Here is a 19,338-nt window from a genome sequence, read left to right on the forward strand (position 1 = left end):
ATGTTTCCTGAAACCTCATCAATTCATCAATTTGGCGCCAGTCTATTTCAAGAAAAATATTACCGCATGGGCGGCTATGATGTGGGTTTGTCCTTGACAGCCAATAGAGAGCGTGCGTGCAAATGGAAATAAACATCATGTTTGCATGACTCGCATTTACGGCCCCGCCTGTAGAACCAGTCGAATCGTCCAATGAGAAGCGAAGGAGCGCAGTGGTGTGATATGACGTCTCAACCGTGAGTCTGGGATTACATCATGTGCCTTGCTGTTTAAAGAGCTACAGGGAAATAACCTGATGACAACCGTTAATCACATTTTTAAAAATCATTTTGGTAATGCCCCACAAATAAAAAAACGTAAAAAGGAACTACAAAATAAACTGTATTAAAAACGAATAACTCCACCTCCCTCCAGAAGTGTCGCAATTGTTGAATAATGTCAACAATTGAGAAACCAAACAAGTCTCTCCTGAATAAATCCCCATCTGGTGTCACATGCTCTTCTGGGGCATGTGGGGGAAATAGGTCACTAACCTAGAGTAACAAGGTCCAAAGTCTTGCAGCAAATTCCTTTATTGTCAAGGGGCAACATATGCTTTTGGAGCCACGCCAGTGGAACAATACACATATCCACGTGGAGTGAAAATAATCTGTATTATAGTGCAGTGTGGGAGGTGATGAATATAGTTAGAATTAACACTCCTATTCAACATTCTGTTCACATTTTAATGCCATTTTAAGACGACGTCTAACAATTCATCGACAATTCTTCGTGGCAAGTCCATCCATCCATCTTCTACCACTTATCCGGGGCCGGGTCGCGGGGCAGCAGCTTTAGCAGGGAAGCCCAGACTTCCCTCTCCCTAGCTACTTCTTCCAGCTCTCCCCGGGGGATCCCGAGGCGTTCCCAGGCCAGCTGGGTGACATCGTCTCTCCAGCGTGTCCTGGGTCGTCCTCGGGGCCTCCTGTCGGTGGGACATGCCCGGAACACCTCACCAGGGAGGCGTTCAGGAGGCATCCGAATCAGATGCACAAGCCACCTAATCTGGCTCCTCTCGATGTGGAGGAGAAGCGGCTCGACTCTGAGCCCCTCCCGGATGACCGAGCTTCTCACCTTATCTCTAACGGGAGAGCCCGGACACCCTGCGGAGAAAGCTCATTTCGGCCGCTTGTATCCGTGATCTCGTTCTTTCGGTCACGACCCATAGCTCGTGACCATAGATGAGGGTTGGAACGTAGATCGACCGGTAAATTGAGTGGCAAGTGACCAAACGGAATTAAGAGTAGCCCAAAAAGTCACATATGAGACTGCAGCCTGTTACAAGAGTGACACTAACTTCCTTGTTTATTTGTACTTTTCCACCATTTTTATAATCTAGTTTTAAATTTGTCTCATGCTAAGCATGAATTCCATACATTTTAGCTGTGACATTCTTTAGCGGAGAATATTATCGCTTCGGTCTGCTCCATTAACTTTCTCCTTTATTTACATTTTCTGCCCTTTACTTTAATTTGTGGTGAGATTTGCACTATTGTGGTGTTTTACCAATGATATTTTTGGGCATAGCATATAATTTGTCAACAATGACACGAGGAATTTCGCCCCAATACGGAGCTGTCCGGCGTGCCTTTGGCGAGGAATGTTTCTTGAAGGACATATAAAGAGACCAAAAAGTAAAGTGACAGAGAGGACTAAAGGGGGCCATTTTTGAGCCATTTTTTAATGTATGTGTTTTACACACCAACAGACAAGAAATGGCTGTAAGAACACTACAAAGTTGTTTGTTTACTTTCAAATTTCAGCATGCAGCCATCGCGAGCGACGTAATGCAATAATAATGCAATAAGCACAAAGCGTGTGAGGTAGCAGTCTCACATGTGTTTTATTGGGCAGTTACATATGTGCATCAAGACACACAGAGACCCGACAGTCAGCGATGGCAGCAGATGGCATGGCCCAAGCAGACACAGAACATCCACAAATGCAAAATGTGTACAGTTGCGTGCCAATCAATAACGCAACCTGAATTTGGAAGAGTCCATGTTGCATTCGACACGTATGCATCATGAAAATACCATGTTAAAAAGTCCAGAAATCTTTAAACACAACATTAAGCAACTTCAGGCCACATTCGTTTAGCCCGTACGGTAACAGTTTACTCAAATATTGACTGTTAAATAAATCTCTTCCATTTCCAGCCAATTTAGTTAACCCTAATCCGAGATAGTTATAAAGATTAGGTCGGCAAATGTATTTTTCACTTAATCTAAAGATTGTTACCAAATCCAGTGGACTATCCAGACAATAATACTGCATCTGACTAATAAGGGTTTTGGTCTTAAGCTGAAGAAAAAAAAAAATAGACACGCAAAGCAAAATTGGAACAAAGCAGGAGGTTAAAAGTGCTGCATTTTTAAATAGGATGGAATTTGGGGATTTTGGAAATACCAAAGACATATGTCAGTTTCAGAAGAGAAGATGAGTGATGGGAAAATTAAAATAGCAATTTTGCTGACATCAAAATAATGAATGGTAAAAAATATATTGTTTCTCAAAAAGTGTTAAAACATATATACACAACCAGGGGAAAAAAATAATACATACATCGCCCTTCTGTCTGCATAGCACGATTAATAAAAACATATTTTATTGATATTTTTTAATCAAGGTGTGTGTGTGTGTGTGTGTGTGTCTTGTAGGTAATTGATTACAATAGTTTGGTGCAGTCCAGGCAGTTTAAGCACCTAATTTCTCACCCACGTCTCCTGCTATTTCTATTGTGGTCAATGAAGTTACTCTGTTGTTTTGTTTTGTTTTTTAGTTATGTGCAAAATGAAGAAATTCAAAACAAAATGTCCTTCCCTTTTTCCTAAAAAAATATGAACCATGTTGTAAACACTCATAACATGACATTTTTTGTTCCCTTTTTTTTTTTAACTTTAAAGTGTGAAAGTGTTAACAAGCTGCAGGTTAACCATATTTGAAGGAGTACAAGTAAAGGGGGCCTAATTACTGATGGGGTGGGGGGAGAAAACTGTCAGTTTGGAATAATTCCAGATATTAAACATCGCTTCTCGGAACAAAAAGTAATCAATGGGCATATTATGGACCCTTCCTTTTTTACATTTGCATAACAGTCCCTTTTCAAAACAGTGGTGCCTTGAGATACGAGTTGAATTGAATCCTATGACCATATTCGTAACGCCCTTGCAACTCAAATGAGCTTTTCCATTTGGAATGAACAGAAATTAACTTGTTCCAGCCCCTCACCCCCCCCAAAAAAACCCGAATGTGTTTTATTAATTCATTTATTGAACCGCTTCTCCTCATTAGAGTCACAGGTATGCTGGAGAGTGTCGGTCACGAGTATATAAACAAAGAAGACTTTCACAATTAGAGTAAGTGACTCAGTAGACTACAGCAATATTATTAGCTTCTTTTTTCTTTTTCTTTTTTGCAGGTGATAAAGAAATGTTCCATCGAGTATTGTATTGTGTGTCTTCATGTGTTGATGCAACTATCCATTGCTTCAAGGGTTAGAACACAGCGGCTATTGATGTGGTTTGTTAGCCCGTCGAGGGCGTTTTGCATTTGGTGTTCGCGGAAGGCAAGGCTGTGCGGTTGTCTAAAAAAATAAAAAAATGTAACGCTCCTCGTTTTAGGTTGAGTTTGACAGTACACTTCAACTGCGAGTGGCGTTAAATATCTTGAGGCCTCCTTTTTTTTTGTGTGTGTGGAAAGAATTGTTCGCTATCTGCCAAATTTCTGTTTTGTGTGACGCGAGATGAGTTGTGTTCACTGCCCATACAGCGCTTGTACCTGGGGAGAAAAAAAAAAAACGCCTAAGACTGCCACTCGTATCTCCAGGCACCATTGTCTGTATTCGGATTGTTTTTCTTCCCCTTGGTTAGAGGGTTGCTTGTTAAGATGAGCCAGTGTGGTCCTTGATTTATCACAGCATGCTGGAGTCGCAAGCTACTGCACATCAGTCTTTTCGTCGCTCTCTGGTCCAACTCTTTTAAAGCATTACAACACTTGGGACGTGAACACTTGTTTTGTAGCAGCTCAATGAAGATTTGTTAGCAGGATTATACACTCCACTTAACTGTTACTTGGAATAGGTATGGGGAGAAATGAGGACTTGTGCATACGACAGCGCAAACCATTAAAACAATAAATGCTTAGATTAGCAATTAGCCCACGATACGAGTTCGTCCTGACAATGACTGATGTTTGTCTCGCATCAACCAAGCTTGTCATTTTAAACCCCTCTCTTTGAAGGTTAGGCCGTTATCCTTTGGTGGAGCATTAGAAATGTGAAGGCGTCACTACATCCCACATTGACGGATCAAATACTTCCACGAATGGTATTACACAATCTGCCCATCGTCTGTGTATGTTAGGAGAAACACTGTAGCAAGAGGCAAGAGGTTGAAATGGGACCGTAGGACCATTTTCAAGGAGAACCATTCAAAGCGCCGACCTTCAGACGGGCCCACAGGGAGCGACGGAGATGCTCAATTGCGAGTCTACAAGGCAAAGAGGGCGTCTTCGGTCCGTTCGGCTTTCTTGTGAGGGCCGACGGGAGCCGGGAGCGGAGGATGAGCGGGGTCGTCCCCGGCGGGAGATGTGTCTGATGTCTTCGCTCGCTCCTCCAGGAACTTATCAAACTCTGAAAGAAACACAAGGAGTCTTTAAAGGCCATCCATGCAAAATTGATTGGTTGTGCGTTTATTTTTAGAATGAGGCAAATGAACAAAACCAAATGCTTTGGCGTACCTTCACTGGTTACGCCTTCATCCTGAGGATCGCCTTTCTATTAATGAGAAATGTTGTTATTGAAAGTTTTGGCAAACAATCTTACTTCATCTTCTGAAATAATTGCCTTCAGTTAAAACACACCTTGCCACAAGTAATTGCTGAGTGTGTCTTCCGTGTGAACAAAGGCCTCAACAGGGCTACAGCTATCGAAAATTTGTCGAATCGATGAATCCGACAAGAAATGATTTTGCACTTTTAAACAGAATAACGTGCATGGGTGTTGCAGGTCCATACTCACATTCTTTTGTGGGATTTGTGACTGAGTGTGTGCAGGTTTAAAATGTGGAGCCTGGCTCGGTGAGCGACGTGGGTGTCGGCAAGCGAGAGTGTTTAAATGTCTTGTTTGCACCGTTTGTTCAGTATCGGGATTGAAAATGCACCGGCAGCTGTGTCTTTCCTTGACCATGAGCCTAGGCTTTACAATATGTTCTCGATAGCGATGGTAGGCTATATTTAATTTGCAACCTCGATACCTTGCGTTGGCTATCGGAGACATGCTGTTGTAGCTACTGCTCTTTATCTTCCTTCATCTTCTAAAACATTTTGGACAATCTGTCGTGCATAGAAATGTTCCTTGTAGCTCAAATTATTCGATTAGTTGTTGCCGCCCTACGCCTTACCTCATGTAATGATCATGATGGTAGATGTCATTTTATTAACACCGTGGCGTTTTCATTCAGTCTAGACCATTTACAGGAATATTCTTCATCTATTATATATATATACATATATATAAATATCTCAATAACGTGTATAATTTAGGAAACAAATATTAATTATAATAATTAGATTGATTATAATTAACAAATAAGGTTTGTACAGTGAAACTCCTCTACAACAAAATCATGTTTGCAGCAAGAAATTTTTCACAACAGGGGGCTTTTCACTGTAGCAAGTTTTAGCTGAGATGTAAACACACACACACTTTTCGTTGTAGGGGGAGCAGAAAAGTGGGAATGGCTTTCATGCATGAACATTTTTTCACACTAGGAGGTATGTATTTTCGCCCATGTAGGTTTCGTTGTAGAGGAGTTTCACTGTGCTAATAAAGGCCTATTTTTTAACATGCACAAAGCCATCTGAATATTACCTGTACAATAGCATACAGAATAAACTAAAAACAACACTTGATTTGGTACACTTGCATTTTGTAGTGAGTACTGGAGGTAAAGATGTCTTATTTAGCAACTTGAGAAGCATAAAATATGACACCTTGCAGTGAGATGAAACCACAATAATAACACATTGTTGCTTTAGTAGCTTTCAAACAGACTCAAAACTGGTCATTACTAGGCAACATGGACACTCAGTACATTTACGCATGTGTACCGGACCACGTCTGCGAGTGAGTCAAACCTCACGCTCATTCATCTGTGATGTCAGTTATTGATGGAAATCAAGTAGGATTAGTGGGAATAAAAGGAATCTGATGTTAGAGGAAACTAACGTTTTGCGGGACGGATGGGTCAGAAAAAAATAAAAGTGAGGGACAGGAAAAAAAAAGTTTTAAAATCAAAGTAAATCAAGTCTCACCACATCAGCACAGAGCCACTCCTCTATATCATCCATGACAGAGGACTGCGAAACAGGGATCTACGGAATAAAGCCATGGACAAAGCAGGGAGCAGTGCCCCCCACCCAAAAAAATAAATAAAAATAAAAATAAGCCACATGACACAAAAGACAACCACATCACACAACGGAAACAAATATTACAAAACAAATAAAAAAAGCAGGAATCACTAATTGCTCAGGCAGGAGGAATTTTTTTTTAAAAAAAAGGAAAAACCAAGGGTCAACCAACTCTCAAGTAGATGCTGTCACTGCGCAACAAACTGCGAGTGAGCTGCTGACCTGAAGAACAAGGAGTTCCCATGGTGGGTGTTTTCTCGTTAGCTCCGTGGTGCTGACACGGCCTAACAGCTGCCGCCTAATGTCACGCAGTGGCATTCATTAATTCACCTCATTTGGGAATTAGCAAATTACTTCAACCTGATTAAGAGATGGGTTGGAGGAGAAAGGGGGGAGCCTCGGGAACTGTCATGGGGCAATCACGCGCACACACACGCACAGAGCGCTGTGATGCTAAGGCACAGTGAGGAGAGCATGTGTGGGACAGGCAACACATTTTCGGAGGACGGTTTAGGATAATACACAAGTTGGTTGTAGATTCTGGCCGTGACTTGTTAATCAAAGACGAGGCAGAGTTTTTCAGTCCTTTAAAGCGGTTAAGCTAATTTTACACTTGTGTGACGAGCGTGATTCAAAAAACGAGTGAGTCTAGAAGAGAAGTGTTGCCTTACACCTTTGTCATTATTGCGTGTCTAATAGTTTTTATGTCTTAATACCTATGAGCAGTGGTTATCTTTTAGCACCGAAAGGAGTGACTCTCAAAGTGTAGTAGTTTGTGCACTCCCTCTAGTGGCAGGTGAAAGAATCACTGCTTAGGAATTTTGAACAATTCCGTTTGTTTTGAAATATTTATTTGGGGACATATTGATGTGGATTACATTTTAAATGAGGGCGGCCCGGTGGGCCAGTGCTTAGCGCGTCGACCACACAGTGCAGCTCTGGCTTCCCTGTGTGGAGTTTGCAAACCCAGGGGCCGGCGTGGGTTTTCTCCGGGTACTCCGGTTTCCTCCCAGATTCCAAAAACATGCAAGGCAGGCTGATTGAACACTCTAAATTATCCCTAGGTTAGTGTGAGCGCGAGCGCAGATGGTTGTTTGTTTCTGTGTGCCCTGCGATTGGCTGGCAACTGGTTCAGGGTGTCCCCCGCCTACTGCCCGAAGACAGCTGGGATAGGCTCCAGCACCCTCCGCGACCCTTGTGAGGATAAGCGGATCAGAAGATGGATGGTTGGATGGACATTTTAAATGAATCGTTCAGTTTGTTTGTTTGTTTTTTCATTTTTGCAACGTTTGGGTGCAATGCTAAGGTTCAAACAGTGCATGATGTTTGTGGCTTACAAAGATGGGAAATATATATTTTTAGCAATAAAACCTGTCTCATTCTTGATGATCACACTATTTTTTTTTAGGTGGTACTTGCTGTAAAAAGTTTGAGAAGGACTGCTCTGCACACCGAAAAAAGAATTTACAACGGTGATAGTTTCACTCTAAAACCAAAAAACAAACAAATCGGTGATCAGTATTCCCTACCACAGAGGTGTCAAACTCATTTTTAGGGCGGGCCACATTTTAGATACCATTTCACTTGGAGGGCCATTATGACTGAAACTATATTAAGAAGTCAAGAATAACTGTTGATTAAATTTTTGTTTAAGTTACTGTCATGAGGGGTTTGATAACAAGAAAATGCTTAGAATATATCTCTTATTTCTTACATACGAGAATTAAAAATTTCGGTAGACATTTTAGAAAGGGTCATGGAAGTTGACTTGTTTGAGCTGCTTTTACGGGCCACATAAAATGATGTGGCGGGCCAGATCTGGCCCCCCGGCCTTGACTTTGACACCAGTGCCCTAACATGTTCAACCTCACAGGTCCCATTTTATTTAAAACAAAATTAAAAAAAAAAAACACAACGAAAATTGCACTTAAGATAAAGCATGACATCTAAGCACCCCACATGCTTTTTGGTATTAAAAGCAATACCGATGTTGTGGTTGTGCATCAAAGTGAACCTCGTATGATGTCACAAGAGAGTCTTATCACAACACTTATTAAAAATCAAAAGGTGGAAGCCTTCTTGTGACATTACAGCAGAGAAGCGAGAATGACACTAAAGCGACAAAAAGTGGGACTAGGAGGGCTCAAAAGGTTCTAATTCAAACATTTACAGAGATAACGCCAAAAACGTTACAAATACAAAGTCACGTGTCCGTTGACTGGTCGTGTCAGGTTAGACCGGGACGTGTGGCGGCGGCTATCTTGGGTCATGTTTGTTTATCTGCGGCACAATACTCACAGCTACACGACCGTTTTGTAATAAGCAAGCGATGCTGTTGATTTGCATTGTCACATTTTGTCCAACTTCAAACAGTAAATTGATGTTAGAGACCTTTTTTCTATCTAGCAGTGCTAATAGTAGTCTACTGTCGGTTTAGTGTGCTTTTGAAACAGGATGAATCTGGCAGATGAAAGCGGGGAAAGGTTCATGTCAGGCCTATTTTTATATTCAGGTGAAGGTTGAAGGCTGAAAGGGGACAGGAACTTTTCAGTGTTTGGCAGCTATGTCAATGAAAGAAATCAGTGGTGGGCAATAAGGAGGAAAAAAACTGCTATCACAGAGGCTTTAAATCACAGGTGTCAAAGTCAAGGCCCGGGGGCCAGATCCGGCCCGCCACATCATTTTATGTGGCCCGCAAAAGCAAATCATCTGTGTCAACTTCCATGATCCTTGCTTAAACCTGCACCGAAATCTCAAATTGTCATACATAATAAATAACGGTGACATTATGCAATCATTTTGTTGCCCTGTTTTTAGTCATTTGAGCAATAATTGAACAAATACCTGACTGATTTCAAAACTAGTGAGCCATAATTTTTTTGTGTAAGAGTAATAATACGATGTGTTGATAACATTTCTTGGGTTACACTGTCTTAATGGACCTCCGAGGGAAGACGTAACACCAAAGTGGCCCGCGACAAAAATGAGTTTGACACCCCTGCTTTAAATGAATGCAGCTGAATAAATACCTGACCAAGCCCGATGCTCTGTCATGAAAATATTCAAGACCAAAGCTGTCACAAAGACATCCTGTTTATAGATCTGCGACGCCATTTGCAATATTTGGAAAATGGCTCAGTCAGCTACAAAACAGCAGCGCCAAATTTGCAGTCGTAGACAAAGGTTATCTTTAATGTTACCGTTCATCATATTGCCCATCACTGGAGTATGGCGCCTGTGTTAGATATGGACTTGGCGTAGGGAAAATTTGCTGGTATGGGGCTTTTATTTCAGCAGTCCAGGAGAGAGCGGCGTGAGACTAAAAACGATGAGCGGTGGAATTATGGGGGAGGCCCGGATGAAGCGGGTGCTGGTGATGGGGGAGTAGGAGGAGGAGAAGGACACACTCAGGATGGAGTCCTCACCATTCCTTGGGTAATAAGCCAGCTGTCTATGGGCAGCTCCTGATCTGCTGGGTTATCATCCCCTTCTACCCTCAGCTGAATCAACGACAGAAATACACCTTACTCCAAAGAAGACAGAGCACAGAATAGCACAGACAGCCATGTCCAAAATGGAGGAAGGAGGGCAAAAGATGGAGCGAGAGGAAGATGAAAATATGGTAGGGGGAGAAAAAAAGATGCCACGACTCCCAAGGGAAGCGACTTGAATTGGTACTGTTTATGTCTGCCACCGTGTATGGAGCCTGAGATCTTCGAACGACACCTTCTGCATGCAAAGTGATAACATGCACAAATGTATTGGGACGCCCTGCCATGAAACTTACAAGAGGTGAAATGAGAAAAGTATGGAATTGACCCACCGTTTGAAGCGTACAACAGATTCCATTCTTATGGGAAGATTTGAATGTACAGTTAGGGTGAAGATTTGAGAGAAACCTAAAGGTCAAGCTCTTGATAAGTCCACAGATTAAGACTTTTGTCCATATGGTGTCTTTTGTCATGTGTTCAAAGAGAATCAATCAAAAAATGTGTTGATTGTACAAATGAGTGTTGGTTCACTCTTTTTGAGTTTGTATGAATGCACACAAAAGGCCGCTGTAAATGTCAGTGTGGCAGAGCGTCACAAGCAAGACAGACGCTTGTGACGCCTGTGTCGAGTGCACTCACCCCTCCCGTGTTGTGCTGTCGAACATCCAAAGCCGAAGCCAGGCCACCCAGAGCCTGGGGATCTTCGTACTTGACACTGCACAACAAAACACATCAACAACACAGATAAGAACCACCAGCCAGTGCGTCCTGGCCTCTCTAAACTTTCTATTGGCTGACCGTCTGAACAACGGTCTTGTTCTAAAACGATTCTTCTCACATGTGTACACCTAATAAGGCTTAAAAAAAAAAGAATATTTTTTGAAACAGCTGTACAAGCCAATGCCAAAAGCATGTCGACATACTTTTTGCGCTGCTCAGCCAAAGAGCTGCTCCGAGTCTGAGCGAACATGTCAAAGTCATCTTGGTTGTTGCGGCTTGGTTGACTTGCAGGACCGACATCTGGAACAAGGTGGCAACACAGCAGGAAGGTGAACAGCGGAAGGGTGAGAGGAACGAGATTAAAAAATAAAAATAAAAAAACAACCGTGGAGGTTGTTAAGGAAACATGGAAACCAGCAGAGCAAAACACCATGATATATACCTAATTATACGTCATGTCAGAGAAGAAATATCTAAAGTACACCTGTCAAATATATTTCCCAATGTTTTGTGCTAATACTTGGTGATTTTTAGCTGACGTTAGAATTGATAACATGCTAATGACAGGTTCCTGAGGCCAAGCTCGCAATTATTTGTGTCATCCCGCTTGGATTCAAACTGTTGAAACACTTTGGTTGCAAACCTTGGACTCGTCCCTAATTGAGAGTTCCTGGTAGCTATTTGTCACTTTGAAACTAGTTTCAAGACAAATTTTTAGCACGCAGACTGTGTTGTCTTCTTACCGAGGCCGGCCAGCGCAGAGGTCAGCGATGCCGCAGCGGGGTTCCGGGCTGGGGAGGCAACGGCCCCTGTGGCGCTGTGAGGAGGCGGGCTGGACGGCATTCTGGGTGAGAAGACGGCGGGGGAGCCGGAACCCAAGTCGATCAGGTTGTCATCTGTGGCCTCACCCAAAATCTAGGAGAAGACACGGGCACAAGTCAAATGTAGCTTGAACAATAGAAAATAACATCTTGTGCACCGGGGCAATAATTGGTAGTAAGAGAGCTTTGTTTAGCAAATTTGTGGAACTTAGAAAACAATTTTTATGGCAAGGGCAGTAAATGTATGGACCAGGCCTTTCCATGAGTAGCGAAAAGAAATATATCACAAACAATGATGCCCCAAAAACCTCAAAATCATTTCAAAATCAACCCTTAAAAATAAATGAATTGCAGATCATTTTATTTTGGAAAAAAAAATACACCATAAATGCACATACGTAGTCGTCGTTTGAGTTTTGGGGAGTGCAGTTTTGGTAGGTGAATAAATAAAGCTTGGAAATCAATGATTAATCATTTTCACAATTTCATTATCAATTCAATTAGTCTTGATTATTCTTTTTTCCCCCATAATCCAATAAGTATTGCAATATTGTGTGTCTATATTATATGAGCTCCGCCAATGTGTAAAACTATCATGGCAACAACGATCCAATTAGCTCGCCTGTCTGCAGCATGTCAATCAACTTAGATCCTCCCCGAAATACAAAGATACTTCCTTGACACCAGTTACGACCTTCTCTATCAGCTTTGGCTTTGGCACCTTTTGGGGGCATCTCAAATCATTATAGAAAGCTTTCAAAAAACACGAATGGGTGATTTTTTTTCTGGGAATAGCTGAGCATGAGTTAAAAAAAAAAAGTGAATATGTCAACAGCTAAGCGCAAAAAGGGAAGGGTTCACTGCCACACTAACTAGGAAAGTCACGAGGTACTAACATGCCTTTTTTATTTATTTATTAAATGTTTACTAATCCCACTAAGCGGCACAGTGACCCAGTGGTTAGCGCGTCGACTTCACAGTGCAGAGGTAGTTCAATTCCAGCTCCGGGCCTTCCTGTGTGGAGTTTGCATGCTCTCCCCGGGCCTGCGTGGGTTTTCTCCGGGTACTCCGGTTTCCTCCCACATTCCAAAGACATGCATGGCAGGCTGATTGAACACTCCAAATTGTCCCTGGGTGTGAGTGCGAGCGCGGATGGTTGTTCATCTCTGTGTACCCTGCGATTGTCTGGCAACCGGTTCAGGGTGTCCCCCGCCTACTGCCCGAAGACAGCTGGGATAGGCTCCGGCACCCCCGCGACCCTTGTGAGGATTAAGGGGATCGGAAAATGAATGAATGACTGATCCCACTGTTCATCTCAGAAACTTTTGCTGCCAACTAACATGGCAACAAAGTCATCCTCGCCTCTATGGGATGTGGCGAGAGATGCCCCGCCCCCTCTCGGACTGCTCATCCCTTAAGAATGTTGCTGTGGTGCTTGTGGTCACCTTGCAGATATTTACGCACTCCAACAGACGACATTCTCTTAGCATGCAAATCAACAACTGTGGATGCATTGAGAGCAGGTCCTGGTCACACTTACCGTTTTGTTATGAGCGCATCTCCCCGACCTGTACCGCTCATACCTGGAAGCACCACAACACACTGTTGTAGGGACTCCAAGAATCATGGACTGTTTTGACGCGCGCGTGATCCTTCAGAGCGTCCGTACCTCTCGTATCGGAGGAATATGTTGTTAAGGTCATCATTGACGTGCAGCAGCTCCTCGGTCACTTCCTCATTCGACACGCGCGAGATGAGTTCCACCACTCGCTGCTGCATTGCTCGGCATGTCCTGTGCAGCTCCTTAAGACGTAGGTAGGTAAGGAGAGAACGAAAAATAGATGGATCTGATTTCAGATGCAAGGTGGACTCAAAGTTGTGTATCGATTGTGTTGAAAAGGGTGAATATACTGTGATTGTTAAAGTCAGCAAATAGAGAAAGAAGGCTGCAACATGACTCTGAATGAAAACATTTTACTAAGACCGTGGTAAACTACTCCCTCTGGTGGCTATAATACATAGACATGCGGGCATACACCAAAACAGTGCTCTATTGTAATCTAAATCCTCCATCAAACCTGGAGCAGTTCAAGATCGGATCTGTCTTCCTGGCCGGGGACCATCTCTGTGAGCATCTCTGACAAGACTTTAATGTTGCCTCTCACGATGTCCAACTCGCTACGTAACCGTGCCACCTGTGGGCAAAGACGGTCAAAAAAAAAAAAAAAAATCACTTCTGAACATCAACGTGAGGAAAGAGGCTATGGACGGTCCAAGGTGGGTCTCGGTCTACATCACCTGCTTGGGAGTTGCTGTGATGGGGCCGTGTGGAGCGACGTGTGTGGCAGATGAGTTGGTGGCTGGTTTTGGAGATGGAGCAGAGGTTTCGGGTGCCAGGTACTTAATCATAGCTGGGTCCACCTCTGGTGTGCCCTGGGAGGAGAAATATGAGATCATAGTCAATATGGGATGAATGCGTGTTTCCAAATGCAGGTCTTTACCCTCTGTGGTGTGTGGATGGGGGACAGCGCATCCAAATCTGCCATGGGGAATTCCATGCCCTTCCTCTTCAGTTCTTCATAGATGTGGACCACCCCGGTAAGATCAGGACTACTCCGGAAGGCATCGGCCCAGGCCTACCGCACAGAGACTTAAAATTATTTGCTCATGAAAAGGTTATTTCAAAACATAGGAAGAAGCTAGAGTCTGTATAGATTGATTAAGTTCTACAGCAGTGAGGCAGTGCTAGAGGAGAGGAAGAGAGCGCATGGATGTTGTGAAAGTCACAAAGCTCGATGAGGGGTACTGCTTTGAAAATGGCGATTTAATTCACTGTTGTTTTGACCCCCCCCCCTAAAAAACTAACAAAAAAAGTGTTTCATAATTGAAAGTCAAACTGAATCCTTCTCAAAATTCAACACAAGAGCAGACAACAAAGTAGTTGAAGAACTTTTTGTATTGATAGTTGATATGGATTTGTGTATTCATTTTTTTTAAATCTGTAAAATATGTAGGCATTATTTCACCTCTCCAAAAAATAAGAAAGTAATTACCGTATTGGCCCGAATGTAAGACGGCCCTGATTATAAGACGACCCCCTCTTTTTCAAGAATCAAGTTTGAAAAAATACTTTTTGAACACCAAATTAATTTTTATACAGAAAATAATAACAGTACATCTGAAACAAATGATAACAATATATTTGAGAGAAAAAGCATGTTATTTTGCCTCATTCAAATCTAAAGTGCAATCACATTCATAAATGAATGGCTTCTGGTTTTTGAAATGTAAATTACATCATAACTTCTCCTCAACTGGATTGGATTGGATACAACTTTATTGTCAGCTGCCGGTTAACCTGGCCGATCTTCGACCCACTTTTCTCCAGATTGTCACTACGTTTCTCCATTTTCTGTTATCTCTTCTAATATTTTCTTCTCTTTTCCTTCTTACCGCTATTTTTTATTTTTCTTCTTTGTGCTACCGCTATTTTTATTTTTATTCTTCATGGCAGGGGTTCACTTTGGCCTGGGCTGTCAAGTTCAGCATTCGCTTCAATGATATCTGGCGCCATCTAGCGTCGTGAATGGGTATAACGTCTAGACCCCAAATATAAGACGGCCCCCACTTTTTCAGTCTTATTTCAATGCAAAAAACACCGTCTTATATTCGGGCCAAGACGGTATCTTTCAATATTACATTCATATAACATATTCCATCATGCAACGTAAATTTGAAAAGTGTTTTTTTTTTTTAACAAGAACGCAGAATCTAAGTGCGTGTTTTTGGACTATCGTACAAACGCCGCCTGTACCTGTATGAGCGACAGCACTTTGTCCTGCACGATGGTCGGAGGGTTGGCTTTGGGGGAGATGATTTTCACCAAAACGCCATCAATGAAATCTCTGTTGGCCACCTGAACGTGAAACCTGTGGCCGCAGTTCTTCACACACGTCTCCACTACCTACCGGGTCACAGATGATCAGTGAAATACACGCACGATATAATCATCCGAATCCAAATGTTTCACGATGCCTTTCACCGTTAGCGCCAGCATGACTTCTCTGTAATTCTTGTTGCCACCAAGTCGTTTCTTCAGCGCTCGCATGGCGTCTTTTGGCCTAAGGGGAAAGAAATGCGTGTCGACTTGAAAGCAGGACTTGCGCTGCGGTGAGACACTGACATCTCGTATTGAGAAATAAATAAATGACTATCATTCATCTAAATTGCGTGACTTCAATCGAAAACGGTGGTTTCCATTTCAAACCTATTCCGCTCACTTTGATGAACCAAATCAAAAGCAATACTGTACATCCTGACTTCAAAACAAAGGTGTTTATGTTCGGAGACCCTGAGCAGTTACACCGTGGATCCTTTTCTGTCACATTGTCTTTGTTCGCAGGGGCTAAATGTGTTTTTTGTTGTTTATTTATATTTATTGGTAGGATGGACAACCACTACAGGCTGCTTTTTATTCCATTAAATCCCTTGTGCGAAGAATGCAAATAGATGATTTATCTAACTGAGTAAGTAACGACCTCAGTATAAATTGCTGCATGTTGGCGTTCTTAGGAGAAGTTCATTGAGAAGTTAGTGCATTATCTGACACCTCCAAAGCTAACAAAAGGCTTTTTTAATTTTTTTTATTTTATTTGCTCGAGTCACCCAGTCAAACGAAGAGAGCTCCGTGACAAACTGACGTGGGCACGAGCGTTGCGACGAGCCGCATTCTTTCCACCCATCCTACACTGCGAACAGCAAACCCTTCGGTGGCTCATTTCGCGAACTCACCCCTCATCCGTCTCATTTATGATGTCACAGATCTCCATGTTGAGGGCCCAGTCTTCATTCTGGAGGCCTCCATCAGTGGCCCTTTCTGGAAGAAGCAACAGAACCTTTATTTGTTGTTTTTTTTAACTCTTATTGAATAAAGTAAAGTGAGTTCAGAGATTTGTTTCTATATAGACACTACATGTTTGAATATAACTGCTGAAAAAGTGTGCAAAGACTGTCTGAGAGTTACGAAAATAGTTGCCGATTAATTTAATCATGAATTACTTTTTGACTTTTTTATTTTGACACCTCACAATAAACTACCGGTATCTCAGAAAAAGGCATATTCATGATGACATTCTGTATTTAAAAACTCGTCCCAAATCCCATTTAAATTTCTTGTTTCCCAGAACAAATGTACTTTGTAGGCACATTGTTATCCCGATAACCACAACGCATATTAAATGACACCACGTTTCATCAAACGGCACTTGAAAGTTGACTTAAAACCGAGAGAATTAAAGCATCACCAGGCACACTTTGAGTAAAACTCTTGCGTCAGTAAATCAACATGCAGTGGCAAACTTTAAGGCGAAAAAGTGGACTTGAGCGGTGGATTAGATGATTTGGATGTGCGGACAGGAGGATTTGCCTTCCTTGAAACACATAGGCTTTGAGCCAACCTTCAGATCCAAGCAATGAGCTCAGTCTAGAACCGGGTTTGAAACCCACAGAGTGCATTCACGCATGGTGTCAACGCCTACCCACTCCCACCCCAGTCCTGGGAACTGAGAGCCCCTCAGTGGAGTCAGATGACTACGAGGCAGGCAGTGCCTCGCAGTGCCAACTAAGATGCTGTCCCTCTTTATTCGCAGCCTCCACATTTCACATTTTCAGTTCCATCACCACTTTTCTCTTTGGTGCTGTCGCACTTCCAACATGTCTTTGTGACAAGCAAGTTATTAAAAAAAAAATTCAACATGGGATTTAGCTGAGTGTTAAGAGTCAACAAGAAGTCTAGGGCCCTTTCAGTGGAAAAAAAAAAGTGGTTAGCACGTCCGCCTCACAGTACAGAGGTGCAGGGTTCGATTCCGGCTCCGGCCTTCCTGTGTGGAGTTTGCATGTTCTTCCTGTGCGTGCGTGGTTTTCTCCGGGTACTCTGGTTTCCTCCCACATTCCAAAAACATGCATGACAGGTTAATCGAACACTCTTAATTGTCCCTAGGTGTGATTGTAAGCATGAATGGTTATTCGTCTATATATACCCTGTGATTGGCTGGCAACCAGTTCAGGGTGTCCCTCGCCTACAGTTTAAAGACAGCGGGGATAGCCTCCAGCTCACCCACAACCCTCATGAGGATAAGCGGATTAGAAAATGGATGGATGGATGGATGTGGATGCACAATTGTGAGTGAAGGTAAGGTTGGTTAAAAAAAATTGGGAAAAAAATGGCTTGACATACTGTAAACTATTTAAAAAGTGTAAGAATGTAGCAGTAGTAGTAGTTGTCATCGTCGTCGTAGTCGTCTCTGCTCTAAAGGTCTCAATCAATCAGAGCATCCATCCTTCACTTGAAGGAAAACACGTCGCACCTCGAGACCCTTTTCATCCGTATCCATGCGAATAATGTGAAATAACAGTAAGTCTGAGTTTTGAGGCTTCCTATTCTTAAGTGGTTGAACTTGAAACCTGCTGAGTGTTGAAATTGCGTGTCTCAGAGGACCAAAGGGGATACGGGTAGGTCAGCTACATTGGGCAGCATTACATTTGCACAACAGTGCCTTTGCATAGATAACAATGCTTCATTTGTATTCAGTCAATGCGGTACAGTATTCATTTCATCTGATTATCCGTGGTTGTAATTTGTGGCGTATAAACTGCATACTGAGAGCTGTTTCATACTTTAATGGTGGATTCTATATTTTAGATTAAGCACATTGAGAGTCTTCTCCAAGGTGTGTCAGACAGGTTCCAGGACTGGGGTCACATAAGACAAATTACATATCTACATAAACGACAAGTGTTCCCCTTTGAAGTCCTCTCGAGTCTGGACTTCGGAGCCTTCCCACAAAAGTTGCTCTAGCTGTGATGTTGTTTTTGTTTGTTTCTTTGTTTTTCTCGGCCAGGAACTGTCAGTTTCTCAGGGCATTGCGAGCTGGTGAGTCACCTCTTCTCACGCACTGAACGAAGCAAGCATCCAGTTTGATTTTCTTGCCATCATGGACTGGGAAACTCAAGTTTGTAGTTTGAGTTTGAAATGGATTTGTTAATACACACGCCCTGGTCCTTTTCTGACGAATGCCCCTCATTACATTCCTGGAACACTCCAACTATCACGCACTGGATCCTATTAGCTTGTGAAAACATACCCTTATTATTATTATTATTAAGACATTAATGAAATATATATTCGGAAGACGGACGTGTATGCCACAACTTTTCATAACTAAAGCTAACTTAGAGATGTTCCCGTCAACTTTCAGGGACTAAAATGCAAATTCCAGTCGGTGGTTGTCGAATGAATGCAGTTAGAAGATGTAATCGGAATTCGGAAGTTTACTAAAAGAAAACGGAAACGAAACGTTGTCTGGAAGCTCATTCCAATTAGATGACGTTTGTCGCAAGGATGCTAGCTCGCTATTTCCATTGGCGCCACCCAGGAAAATACTGGTATGCGTATATGTCGCAAATGTCACTGCATCGCAAATGCACGACTTTAAAAGCGGACGTACCTATGCGTTGTCCCACGGGAGTGCTGTAGGGATTTCCCAGTAGGAACTCCATTTTGACACCAAACAATCCGCTCGGCAGTGACAGGCGGAGGCCCAGACGCTACTCTTAAGCCCCGCCTTCAGAGCAATCCTATTGGACAACTCACATTCATAACTTAAATGCCAGTGTGGCTCATGCGGCTGTCAGTCATGTTGTGCGTCTCGTGGTATCGACATACATTTTCATTTTTCATCCATGTATATGAGTTGCGATTGGTTTTTAAAATAACTCACGAGTGGTATAACTTGCATTAAAAAATAGTTTATAAAAAGGTAAACTTGAATTGCTCTGAAAGTGAAAGATTCCCA

At 42.6% G+C, this 19,338-nt stretch overlaps 1 protein-coding gene across 4 annotated transcripts; it reads right to left on the reverse strand.

The window, feature by feature from the left end:
- Positions 1 to 1,858: 1,858 nt before the first annotated feature.
- On the reverse strand, positions 1,859 to 19,113 carry tom1l2a (target of myb1 like 2 membrane trafficking protein a). 4 transcript variants are annotated; one of them, XM_086132881.1, is made up of 16 exons: positions 18,991 to 19,113; positions 16,277 to 16,361; positions 15,528 to 15,606; positions 15,300 to 15,449; positions 13,987 to 14,121; positions 13,784 to 13,918; positions 13,564 to 13,680; positions 13,155 to 13,288; positions 13,026 to 13,068; positions 11,408 to 11,579; positions 10,868 to 10,964; positions 10,584 to 10,659; positions 9,879 to 9,953; positions 6,355 to 6,414; positions 4,780 to 4,816; positions 1,859 to 4,672 (listed from the first exon to the last, which is right to left on the reverse strand). In XM_086132881.1, the coding sequence occupies exons 1-16, from the start codon at positions 19,040 to 19,042 to the stop codon at positions 4,530 to 4,532; spliced, it is 1,590 nt and encodes a 529-aa protein (XP_085989007.1). In that variant the 5' UTR covers positions 19,043 to 19,113; the 3' UTR covers positions 1,859 to 4,529. The 4 variants fall into 4 exon arrangements, with proteins under 4 accessions (XP_085989007.1, XP_085989009.1, XP_085989008.1 ...); XM_086132883.1 differs by lacking the exon at positions 9,879 to 9,953; XM_086132882.1 differs by lacking the exon at positions 6,355 to 6,414.
- Positions 19,114 to 19,338: the final 225 nt, after the last annotated feature.

This window comes from Hippocampus guttulatus, chromosome 16 (genome assembly GCF_054856545.1).
Source record: "Hippocampus guttulatus isolate MCC_2025c chromosome 16, RoL_Hgut_1.0, whole genome shotgun sequence".
Lineage (NCBI taxonomy): Eukaryota > Metazoa > Chordata > Actinopteri > Syngnathiformes > Syngnathidae > Hippocampus > Hippocampus guttulatus.